Source organism: Micropterus dolomieu, linkage group LG01 (genome assembly GCF_021292245.1).
Source record: "Micropterus dolomieu isolate WLL.071019.BEF.003 ecotype Adirondacks linkage group LG01, ASM2129224v1, whole genome shotgun sequence".
In the NCBI taxonomy this organism is placed as follows: Eukaryota; Metazoa; Chordata; class Actinopteri; order Centrarchiformes; family Centrarchidae; genus Micropterus; species Micropterus dolomieu.
In genome coordinates this window covers 12,261,367-12,273,846 of record NC_060150.1, presented here as the reverse complement: position 1 = coordinate 12,273,846, position 12,480 = coordinate 12,261,367, and the positions used below count along the sequence as shown (strand labels likewise).

General features: G+C 37.7%; 1 protein-coding gene across 2 annotated transcripts in view; it reads left to right on the top strand.

The window, feature by feature from the left end:
* Positions 1-2,870: 2,870 nt before the first annotated feature.
* The window catches only part of LOC123975991 (T-cell surface antigen CD2-like), a 14,155-nt gene continuing 4,545 nt past the window's right edge, over positions 2,871-12,480 (top strand). Inside the window, exons 1-7 of one of the 2 annotated variants that reach the window (XM_046057773.1) lie at positions 2,871-3,006; positions 4,084-4,162; positions 8,671-8,964; positions 9,280-9,356; positions 9,824-9,995; positions 10,470-10,532; positions 10,720-10,797. In XM_046057773.1, coding sequence (XP_045913729.1) covers positions 4,090-4,162; positions 8,671-8,964; positions 9,280-9,356; positions 9,824-9,995; positions 10,470-10,532; positions 10,720-10,797 — 757 coding nt within the window. In that variant the 5' untranslated portion in view covers positions 2,871-3,006; positions 4,084-4,089. Of the gene's footprint in view, positions 3,007-4,083; positions 4,163-8,670; positions 8,965-9,279; positions 9,357-9,820; positions 9,996-10,469; positions 10,533-10,719; positions 10,798-12,480 lie in introns of both variants that reach the window. The other variant, XM_046057766.1, reaches the window with a different exon arrangement.

Genomic DNA, 12,480 nt, shown 5'->3' with positions numbered 1-12,480 from the left:
TTGTGCTTTAGCTGGTTCAACTTAGATAACTTTAGCTTATCAGCTAATGCCGAGCAGTTGCTAATGTTTACCAGTGCAAAATACTACAGTTGTAACGTTATGGCTTCCTACATTATTTCAACAGATAAAGCAATCCATATTACTGTCCTGGGGGACAGCCCGCTACATTAGCATGGATATGCTGTTTTTTGCTTTGTAATATTTAATAATCATTTTCCCATACTCAGGTACAGAGCTTCTTCCCCCAGTCTCAGTCACTGTAACTTACATGTACCACATAATTTTAAATGATGCAACAAAACGGTGCAGGACAACAACACAGTGGAAGACCCATTCACTAAAGTAATGTTACTGCAGTCTAACCGACTATTTTCAGAGAGGCTCTGCAGTGTCACTCAAGTGTGGCAACTAGGGCTGTCCCCGACTAAGGGTTTACATAGTCGAATCATGTGTGTTTTTGTGTGAGGCGTTTGGGGGGGTGGGTTATACACAGTAGCTCTGCTTTAATCTCATTCATTCACTACACTGTAAATTTCCAGCTCAACTGAGGCTTTTTGAAGACCCTTTTCTGTCACTCGCCTGCCTTCGGTTTTACATGCCGTTGTGGTAGCACGGTGTGCACGTCGCGGTTCCTCAAGGGTCTATTTCAAGTAGCCGGCTATTTAAAAACGATAATCGAATCTTCGACTATTGGGGGTCAGCCCTAGTGGCAACAATCTCATTTTTTGTATAAGTCTAGCTCTCTAACCATTTTCGTTTTCTTGCTAGATGGCACTAAAAACTACAGATGGACCCTTTGAAATTTATTTAACAATGAATTTAAAATGTAATAAACCTAACTGTTACTCTTATAAGAAGTGTTTAGAATGAATATTGTTGTGTGTACAGTTCTGTGCAAACGTTTTAGGCAAGTGTGGAAAACTGCTGTGAAGTAAGAAACAAAACATGTAAATAGATTATATATATCAATTAACAAAATATAACCTGTGTGACGAGGAAAAAAAAGAACAGAGCAAAGCAAGTCAAAAGCAGGGTTATCCAGAAACGCAGGAACAGAACACTCAACATTAGACGAGGATGCAACAAAGACAGAACAGAACTGAGGGCTTAAATACAGACAGAGGAAATGAGCAGGAATGGAGTGAACAGGTGGAAGACATGAGGGGCTAATCAGACACAACAGGAAAAAAGCTAGACAAAGACACATGAAACTGATCATTACAAAATAGCACAGGAAGTAAAGCATGTGAAAACACCAGAGGGCAGATTTAACGAAGTAAAACAGAAAACATGGAACGAATGCATAACCAAATGAACGTAACACAGAACGAGAGCACAATCAGCACATAATAAAACACGAAAACAGGAAAATACCAAAACTTTGACAATAATGTTGATATCAGGTCTCTTTGGGAGCCATACCATCACTTCAAGGACTCCTTGTACTTTTTTACGCTAATGATAGTTCTTAATGACTTTCACTGTATATTTGGGGCCATTTTTATGCTGCAGAATAAACTTTGATGTCTCCCTGATGGTATCGTATGATGAATAAGTCTGTACCTCTCAGCACTGAGGACACCATCCATTCTGACTAAATCCCCAACTCTGTTTGCAGAAATCCAGCCCCAAATTTGCAAACAACCTCCACCATGCTTCACTGTTGCCTGCAGACACTTTCTTGTACAACATTCCAGCCCTTCGGCAAACAAACTGCCTTCTGCTGCAGCCAAATATTTAAATTTTTGACTCATCAGTCCAGAGATGCCATTTTTCTGCACCCCAGTTCCTGTTTTCTAGCTCTGAGATGATGGCACTGATGGACATCTGCCAACTGTGAGGGGAAGTAAGCATGATGTGTCTTTCATCTGCTGCAGTAAGTTTGTTTGTGTCTACGGTCCTCAGTGTTGCCCGTTTCTATGTGTTTCTTAAAAGGTGCTTTGACAGCACATATGGAAACCTCTGTCTTCCTTAAAATTTCAGCATGGGAGAGCCCTTGCTGAACTACCTTGTTATCTTGTTGCTGCACTCAGTCACCTTGTTCACTGAGTTTGTCTGTTCCTCACCCAGCTGTATTCCTAACACACAGCTGTTTCAGTTGACTTTATGATCATTAGCACCTGATTGGTGTAATTCTTTAATCATACACTATGGTCTATTTTTGAAAGCATTCTTACTTTATTTTTCCACACCTGTCTAAAAATCTTGCACAGCACTGTATCTACATAGTGTGACGTAATATTCTATATTTTTCTTATTTTCAATAGTTTCCATAAAAACACTCAAACCAAAATGTGTGTGTGTGTCTTATGTGTATGTTATCTCTCTCAGCCTGTGAACACAGTTGAATGATGTCTCTATGTCTTTGGCTCTGAAGGCGCTTTTACAAATTAGAGAACATAACCCTGTTGGTCATATTTATGTAATCAGGGTTCTTTTAGCTTGGGCTAGAGATCACAGATTTTTAACAGTTAGTCTGCATTTTGAGTGTTGTGATTAAATCACTGTATTACACCTTTAATTGTGTGCAAAAAAATATTTTGAGGATGATTTGCTAGATAACAATAGGACATGTGGAACTGATCGCATTCCTGGTTAACAGCTAAAATATCTCTGTTAGCTACTTGTTTTATTTTATTTTACACTATTAGCTAGATAAGATCTATGTAGTGTCATCTCCTACAGTTTCCCTAAATGTACGCCATCCAAGAGCAATGATTACATTTAAAATAAATGACTAAAACTAGCCTTATGAAGTACAGAGAGCTATTGTCTCATGATGGCTCAGAGATCGTGGAGGGAAACCACAAGCTGACGTTACTTCAAGCTACATATGGTTACACATTTCCCCTGCATTCATAGTGTGGCAACAGGCACTAAGGAGAAGGCACACAACCTATCTAAACAAATTATTTAGGCACAATATCTGCCACCATTACAGTTAAAAGTGAGAAGTTGTGTGGCGATGATGGTGTTCTGACATTTCATCCAGTCAAACCCTGCAAGGTAAGATTTTTAATCTTCCAGATGGATTAGAGTTTGACCTTGTGGCAGCGGGTGTATGTTTATAAAAGTCAATTTCAAACTGGAAAAATACACCTGAATTTTAAACTTATAAACTGCAAAATATGGATTGATAAACATAGCAACTTATTTCTTCTAAAATTAAAATTGCACTTTATCTGTGAGATTACAGTCACAGAAGTTTTAAATGATGTCAATATTATTGACAAAACTTTTAACTTCTTGAATAAAAAGTTTGGTCAGAGAAAACATAAATTTGAGAGTGCTCAAGTTATCACAGATTAGCTAAAATGAATGAATGTTTTTCAAACTTTAAAAAGCCTATAATCTCATGAGGGTGTGGTCAGATATACAAAACAGAGCATTTTTAACAAATGTTTCAAATTGTGTTCAGCCTTTACAACTGTGTATTTTACCTTTCTTTAGACACTCTTAACTACATAAATAATTTCCTGTTTTGTGTATAAAATTGATGAAATTGTTATTTGCCAATGAAATAACTGTTAAGAATAGGGCTAATATATGAATGTGTGCTGCAGAAGGAGGTTTCAGCAAGGCCATACAAGTGGAAAGTGCATGATCTGACATTACATGGTTAAAAAAAAAGAAATGATGGCATGCAGCGGCAGTTAGGAACAAGTTAAGTCAGTTTATAATGTCATCTTTTCTGACCCAAAACATCTATAGTACAAGAGGAAGTGGTTTCTAACTGATGTCAATGAATGCTTTCAAGTCTAAAATATAAGTTGTTGTGCACCTTAAAAACATAATTGATTGGCATTTGTGATTTGTTTTCCTTTTAATGACCTTTAAGTGGAGGTGAAGATTATATTATTAGTTACTGAAGCAATAAGAGTAGAACAAGATTTCGTTGTGCGCTCTAAATATAACATTAGCTTTGGGTGTTTTGTTCTTTGACATTGAAAGAAGATAGGGCCTCTTGGATCACTTCCTTTAGAAACCATAAACATGCACAGACGCACACACAAAGGAGGTGATCTCACTCTGCTCTGACAGGAAATAACCTTGATAATGGAAAGCGGCTGTTCTTCTTTTCAGCTGAATATGATGATGATAAAGATGGCTACTGTCTCCACCATCACTCTGCTCCTGCTCTGCTGCCTCATCACCTCCACAGGTACTGTCCTTAATATTATAATTAGAGGATTTTAAGGAGTTCAATTTGACTTTCTTCTTGTAACAGTGCTGATTCCTAACATTTTCATATATTTTTTGAAAGCAAAACTCTTTTAAAGAAAAAACATTGGCCAGCTAAATAACTCTTTACTGCTTTTCAAATGTTTTACTTCTAAATTAGGTGATTTAACATGTTTTCAGCCCCAGATATTTGTTCCGTTGTTCTGTTACCAATCATTTTTCAGTGCATGCTGTAGTAGTTTATATTATAACAAATTTTAACATTTACCTTTATATCAGTATGGTGCAAAAATATGTTTTTAAACTTATTAATTAAGTATTGTATACATAATGTACTGTAAATGGGCTAAAACATGCAAGAACATTGGACTGATGCTGTAAATGTGAGAAGTGAATTGAATTGATAGACATTCGCAAAAAATAATAGATTAGATCTAAAAGTAAAGGCGGTTAACTGAATCAGTAAAGTGTTTCATCACTGTAGCACTAAAGGGGAACCAACAAAACACAAAAACAATACTGCAGCTAAAGTCACTGACATGGACAGGTTAAGGTTCCAATTTCCCACTGAAGTTGATGTTGAATGACTTGAAACAGCATCTGGTGAAATTGACTGTACTATACTGTTAAATAAAGCTAAATATCTGTTCTATATTTGTTTTTCTGTTAACGTCTTTGTCAAAATGTTTGTGATTGCGGGTGAATGTGAGTTGAAAGCTCTGCCAGAAATACAATACATCAGAGTTAGAAGAAATCACCCCGGAACGTTACCTGCACCAGAAACTGTGTGCGCTGATGTGGTAAAATTGGTCTGAAATGAGGTTAAAGAGGACGAACAGGAAGCAAAGCAAAAGTGCAACAATATGATTTCAACACCTGAAATAAGAAACAACACATGTACTAGAAATAAATGTTCCTAAATGCATCAAATAATAGCCACGTTTGAGACAGTTATGTACTGAGTGATACAAAATATAGATGGTTTAACTAAACACAGACTTTCTGCGCAGATACATCTAGAAATATAATAAAGTGTAAAAAACAAACTGTCAAGTATATTCTTCAAATTTAAAATCCTTTTTCTTTTTAATATTTCTTTGGTCAAACATCAAACTTTGGTGAACTATGTAATAAATGTTTTCAAAACTTTTCAAATTAAGAGTTGCTGCATGACCTGTACATCTGATCAGGAGTTGATAAAAACAAGGACATTTTAAAATATTATCATTGTTTACAAGAAACAATTGTAAGGTAAACTCCAGCTATTACTTATTTATGTAACTGCATATAAACAAAAATGCATTTGGTACATGCACAGAAAGACAAATGATTTACATAGAATCATCAAAAAGTAGTTTTTGGTGTTGCAGACGAACCGAGGATCTTCTTATCTCTGAGTTTAAAATGTCAAAGTTGATGTTTGGCCAGTGTCATGAACAGGTTACAGCATCAAAGCTGTGTGTGTGTGTGTGTGTGTGTGTGTGTGTGTGTGTGTGTGTGTGCTAATTGCAGATAAATCAGTATTGTGCTCATAGAACAGCTAATATTAACAGCTGATAAATGACTGAAAAGAAATGGAGAGATACAGGAAGAATCCTTCAGTCATGTCATGAGTGTTATCATTGCATACAACCCTCCTGTTGGCACACATGTTTGGGACGCCACAGATCCACCTCAAAACTCAGCAATCAGCTGTACTTTTGTGCAAAGTGCTATTTATGACAAGTTTGTCATGTTATCTTGATGAGGTCTCATAATAACTGCCAAGGATAGTTTTTGTTTGTTAAGCATTTCTGAAAAGAAAGATCCTCAAACATGAAAATAGGTATCTGTCTTAAAAATCACATATTGATTGGGCTCTACTTTAGGCACACCAGAAACACATATTTATGATGAAAAGACATGAAAAAGTGCATAATATTTAGTAATATAGCATAATATAATATGGGCCCTTTAAGTCACAACTACATTAGAACACGTGATAGCTTCAGTAATCTAATTGTGATAGATGAGAGGAACAGTGTTTAAGAGGCCATCATGGGTAATAGAAATGTTTGATTTTGCTCTTTGAGATGTAAAATCGTTGAAGTATGAAGCTGGGTGTGTGTGAATTGCACAATATAACTTCTCTCAGTTTGATGTCACAATCGGTAAAAAAGAAATTTTATTCAGAATCAAACTTCTCTGTTTTGGTGATTTAAACTTGCATACTGCATAGATGTGATATTCAGATATAGTGACACAAAGGGTTAGCGTTAGTGATGCCAGCAATACTACCAGCCAATCAGTGTTGTGGATCTTGGATTATACAACTGTTTCTCTGGAAACCAAAGGATTTTTGATCAAACTAAACCGTTTCTGGTGGAAAATATTATTAAGATGTTTAATGGAAAAACAGTATGTGGGTGTCACAGAAAGAGGATGTAGTATTATTTGTTTCTGCTCAAGACTTCAGCAGAGTCATTCATTCAAATTTTGCTGAGAAAAGCTCATGGCTTCCTCAGAATCTTCAACAAAAAGCACTTCTCATTTTCCTGCTAGATTAAAACTCTGCAGAGGTGTTCACACACTGTGAGGAGCAGTGGTAAGTAAAGGGGTCATCTTCATCGCTGCACTCCTGTCTCCTAAAAATTACATTTATGTACCATTACCTACATGCACATGGTTTTGCCAAATAAGTTTAGGAGGAAAGGAAAATGTTTGTTTTTAAGGCCACATTGTGTGAACTAATGACTCATGTCACCATTATTTTTCTTTTAGAAAAATTAAACAAATCAAATTTTTGTATATTTTTTTAAAAGGAAACCAGTAATATGGAACACATCATTTAAAAATATTTACAATAAATAACTATAAAGCTCTTGAAAGTGAAGGCTGGATATTAATGGCGACATATATGGGAATTTGTTTGGCTTTGTGTGTCTTTTCAGCAGACTGTGGTCTGAACAGAGACCACAGGATATTATACACATCATCCATCTTCAGTGCTCTCAGGCTTTGTGACAAGTTGAAATGATCTGTGCAGTCTGGTTGCAGAGTTTCATTTCATAGACTTGTCAGTTTCACATTTACAAACAGAACAGCACACACACACACACATACAGACTTACAAAGGAGTAGGAGACAAGCGGGTTAAAGTTTTTATTCTTTATGTGGTCAGATGCAGTGACATTTATGAAAAATGAAATTAATCCCAACAACTAAAAAGCCAATAAATATGTAAAAATCCAAACAAGCCATTAATTTTTTTGTGTGCCTAAGAAGATGCATACACTTGGAAATATAAGAAAGTAGACTTATGTAATCTGTAAATATAAATGTTTCTCAAATCATGCCAAAATCCTCACCATTACTAGCAACCATACCAACATACATAAGAACTGCAATGCTCAATGTTGCAGCAGTACATGTTAAAAATGAGATAATCGTGTTTCATTTATAAGTTCATAATTATATTCTATTCATAACATTTGCTGTTAGTGTAATTATCAAAGCATAGATGTCGAGAAAATGGCACTAAATTGTTCCCTGGTTAAGGTTAATCCACACCGGCAGCTTGTTTTAAAGTGTTTTTGTTTTGTCCATCACATGTCTAAATCTCCCACTTTCATGATGAGATTAGCTACAGTGGGCTGGGGAAATAAAACCAGTGACATTTTCTTTCTGTATACTCCTCATAGAGTCTACTTGAAATCTAGTTTTTTTCTTTTTGGAACTTATATTGATATTATCTCATCCTGCGATGGACTGGCAACCTGTCCTGTACCCCGCCTTTTGGCCGATGTCGGCTGGGATTGGCTCCCGCCCCTCCGCGACCCTGTGCGCAGGATAAGCGGTTGATGATGGATGGATGGATGGATGGATGGATATTACTCATTGTTGTGAAGACAGTCTGGTCACTGTCCTGTCAGCTTCTCAGGAGCTGAGGACTAACTCTATCAACAGACTAGAATGTTTAATATAACTATTATATGGACGTCCTTGAGGTATTGTACCAAGCTTCATAGTCTCCATAGGATGAATCCCATAGGTTTTTATGATCCCCTGACTTTTCCTATAGCACCACCAGAAAGTCAGAGGTTTGACTAGTAAAATATCTCAACATCTTCCAGACAAATTGGTACACAATTTGGCACTGTTGTACATAGTCTTCTCTAGTGACGTCACACTACATGTAAGAGCTCTGTTGGTTTGCTTTTTGTCTTTTCAGCAACTTGACACTGCTTCATGCCCAACTAATGCTGTTTAATCTGAAAAGAAGAATCTTCTTTTGGATATGGGAAATGTTTTATGGTGAAAAAGACACTGCAGCCAACAAAAACATAAAAAATATCAGGAGCACTGAAGTTGACATGCATAAAAATATCACAGTACTCTGTAAATGAATTATCATGTGATTTTTGGGGTCATAAATAACATAACTGCTAAATGTAATGAGTGCCATCTGATTTTTCTTTGTATTTCTTCACCTTTCTTTCTGTTCCACAGATTCTCAGGCTAGCTGTGACCAGTATGCAGCTACAGGCGGGGACTTGACTCTGATTCTGTCCCACAAACTGCGCAATTCAGAAACACTGAGATGGAAGCACAATGATGTAACAGTCTTGGATCGACGACCGAACAACACATATCTCACCGGGAGCAAAGAGGATGTTTCTGAAAATGGATCGCTGAAGCTGAAAAGTCTGTCAAAAAACAAAACAGGGAGATACACCCCCGAGGTTCATTATCAAAATGGAGAAGCAATACCGAATTTGAAAAGCATACAATTATGTATACTGGGTAGGTACCAACAACTTCCGATACATTTTCTTTGTCTGCAGCCACAAAGTTTTCATCTTATGTGCTGAATATGTTCACGTTGATTTAAATCTCAGAGTGGGTTGTCTTTAAGTGTGTTGTGATGCATCAGAAGCTGTACATTATAATCAACAAACATCAGAAAACAAAATGTGGTTTAATATCCTGTCATTACTTCAGATCACCACATTTGTTTCCATGTTTTGTTTGTCATGATGTGATAATCACAGTGTTTTATAATGCATAATGCGCACTACTTCAAATAATGTTTGTTCTGATCTAATCTACTCTACTCAGACCCTGTCCAGAAGCCTAACCTGACGATCAGCTGTTCCAAAAACACCCATTTTACTTTAACCTGCAATGTTAGTCAGGTGAGAATTTACAATATGTTTTATTTACAAAGGTGCGTAAGTGGAGTATTTTCCGAATGAATCCTCCATAAAAATGTTTTTGTACACACTGTAGTGTTCAACCATTTGTGTGAAAGATTTTTTCATGTTTGAGCTAACTGCACATGGCCTCCACATAACAAGAAATTCCTGAGAAAGATGTGAGCTTAAAAAATGCAAAAACACAGCATTTGTACTGGATATCCAGATTTTTTAGCTACCTAGTTTAGCTCCAATCTGTAGGATATTAGATAACTAAATGGTCAAACACTAAAAAAATAGCATGTGTCCTTAAAAAGTGTTTGGAGCTGACTTTGTGGTCTCGTCCAGAGTTTTTCAAATTTAAAAATATCCTGCAAAGTTTTACTCCGGGTCTTTTATGTTACACTTATAACCCTTGTTTACAAGCCTTTATTAATCCATCTATTAATGATATTTTAACCCAGCAGTCCAAGGATAACAAATTTAAATGGTTTCAAAATAACAAGGAGTTGAAGGATAACAAAACTGCTCTGACACGAAATGCTGAAACTGTGGAAAAAGATTCCTTCAAATGCGAAGTTTCCAACCTCGTCAGCAGTAAGACCAGTGACCCTGTTGTCCAACACTGCTATACGCAGAGTGAGTATGATCCACTGGCTACTACAGCCACAGTTGTCTGTGGCCTGTTTCCTCACATTTGATGGAAATCACACAGATGTGTTATATACTAGACCTAATTGCATGCAAAACAGTATGGATAAGAACTGCTCAATATTGATCAGGCTGTTTATTGATTTAATTCATCAGAAACATTTTGATCACATTAATTTCCACACAAGAAAATTGCAAATTTACTGATGGCTAAACAAAATAATTTAGTAGGATAATTGCATCTATCAAATGATTATAACATAAGCCCACTCATTCAGTGTCCTCGAGTTGGATAAGTTGCAGTGCGATTACTTAAGAAGTTTCGAAAAGAGGCACATTTGTCAACTGTCCATTAGATAGCTCCACTTTCCAAATGTCATAGTTTTTGACCACATATCAAAAGAAATACAATACATTAATACTTATTCAATGTTTTTCTCCTTCTCCTCTTTCCCCTTTAAGAGTCTTTTTTATATGAAGAACTATATGGAATTGAAATCTGGGTTTTCATTGCTGTCGGAGGAGGTATGTTTGCTGTCCTCCACGGAGACAGTATGTTTTATCAGAGTGTATATTCTAATGCATCTTTTAACTGTATATATCTCTTCTAACTGCATACCATGGAATTATGATTAAAGTAATTACACTTGATTGAAATATGCAATTGTTGAGTTGTCATTTTAAAATTATTGTAATTATCCATCCTCATCAGGTGTTGTTGTACTGCTGATGATCATCGTCATTGTTTGCTGCATCACAACCAGAAGGAGAAAACACTTGCAACTGAAGGGTAAAGAGTTTTTTGTTTGTTTGAAACCAGCTTGTTGTCATAATTCATATTAATGAGGTGGTATTATGCTTTTTGGCTTTTTCCCTCTCCTTTATTGATTTATATATCTTTTTGGTGCATGTAATAGGTTTGAAAAGTGAAAAAGCCCAAAGTCCACCCCAAGGGAGTTCCTATCTCCCACAGAAAACTCTGCTCTGAACTCTGAGCTCGTTTGTAGTCCAGCCTTTACTTCCGCTTTCTTGTGATGTCACAAGAAAATACGTGTCATAATGCTTGCCGAGCAACTAGTCTGACACGCCCTCAAAAACACAGTGGAAAAACATTGAGGTGCAGCGAGCCCGTTCTCATCTCAGGGTGTCATATACCGATGATTTGAGAAAGAGTGACAAAGCGTAGTTATTTGTAGTTATCTCACTGTGTGAGACGCACCGGGTGCTAGCTAGGTAGCTACGTTTGTGATAAAGGTGTTGACAGACCCCTGAAGCCCCTACTCTTACCACAACCATCAGAAATGTTAGTACCTAAACCTAAGTCACTGACTTTATGCATGTCGACCGGCTAACCCTACCCTACACATCGGCCGTGCTAACAGGTAGGGTTAGCCTCCTTTGTGTTGCTGCAACGTAGCAAACGGGGGGCGTTTCATACGGACACTGAGGGGTACCTTTAGCGTAAAAACCTTACGCTTTTTTAACGCTGTCTAAAAGTGTCAGTTATGACACATTGAGATGAGAATGTGTTGGCTGCAGCACACACCTTTCCTCTCCCTTCCAAACACTAGCTACCCTCCAGGCAGTCAATGTACATACATTTGTTACTGTGATGTAAAGACAGAGCTCAGTTAAAACTTCATGGATGAAAGATACTGTACTGACTAAATCCTAACATAGTCTAGTAACTGGTTGCTAATACAGCGGATTAAGTTTAGACGTGTGCCCGTGCAGCATCTTAAATATCATACGGGGACTTCGGTAATGTTACTATTAACTAGCAAGTTTATTTTCCTCCATGTCTCATACAGTGGCATTATCTTTGCTCGTAATACATGTAACCAACACCATCGTGCCTTGCTCACCCCCAGGCTAAACACTAGCACAGTCAAAAACGTCTCGGGTTACGTATGTAACCCTGGTTCCCCGAGAAGGGGAACGAGACGCTGCGTCGGTTACGACACTATGGGAACGCCTCTAGGCGAAGCAGGTCTGAACGTGAATGAAATCACTCCAATCCTATTGGCTTGTTGCTAGAACGGTAAGGTGTGACGGAATAACCGGAGGAGTATAAAGCACACCTGTACACACTCATCATTAGCTTAACTATGAAGCAGGCGCTTCAGGCGGGGAGAGAGGTGCGGCGGGCCGACGCAGTGTCTTGTTCCCCTTCTCGGGGAACCAGGGTTACATACGTAACCCGAGACGTTCCCCTTCGAGGGAACTCGAACTGCGTCGGTTACGACACTATGGGAACGAGATACCCACTAAACCGTGCCGAAAACCCCGCCTGCCCCTATGTGCAATAAAGTGGCATGACTAAGAGGAGAGCGCACGAGTGCCAGGTGCCGAAGGAAGGTCAAGACTGTAAAACTGAATGAATGTGTGCGGAGTGGCCCAGCCAGCCGCTAAACAAACATCCTGCAAAGAGGCCCCAGAAAGGAGGGCTCGAGAGGCCGCCATGCCTCTGGTA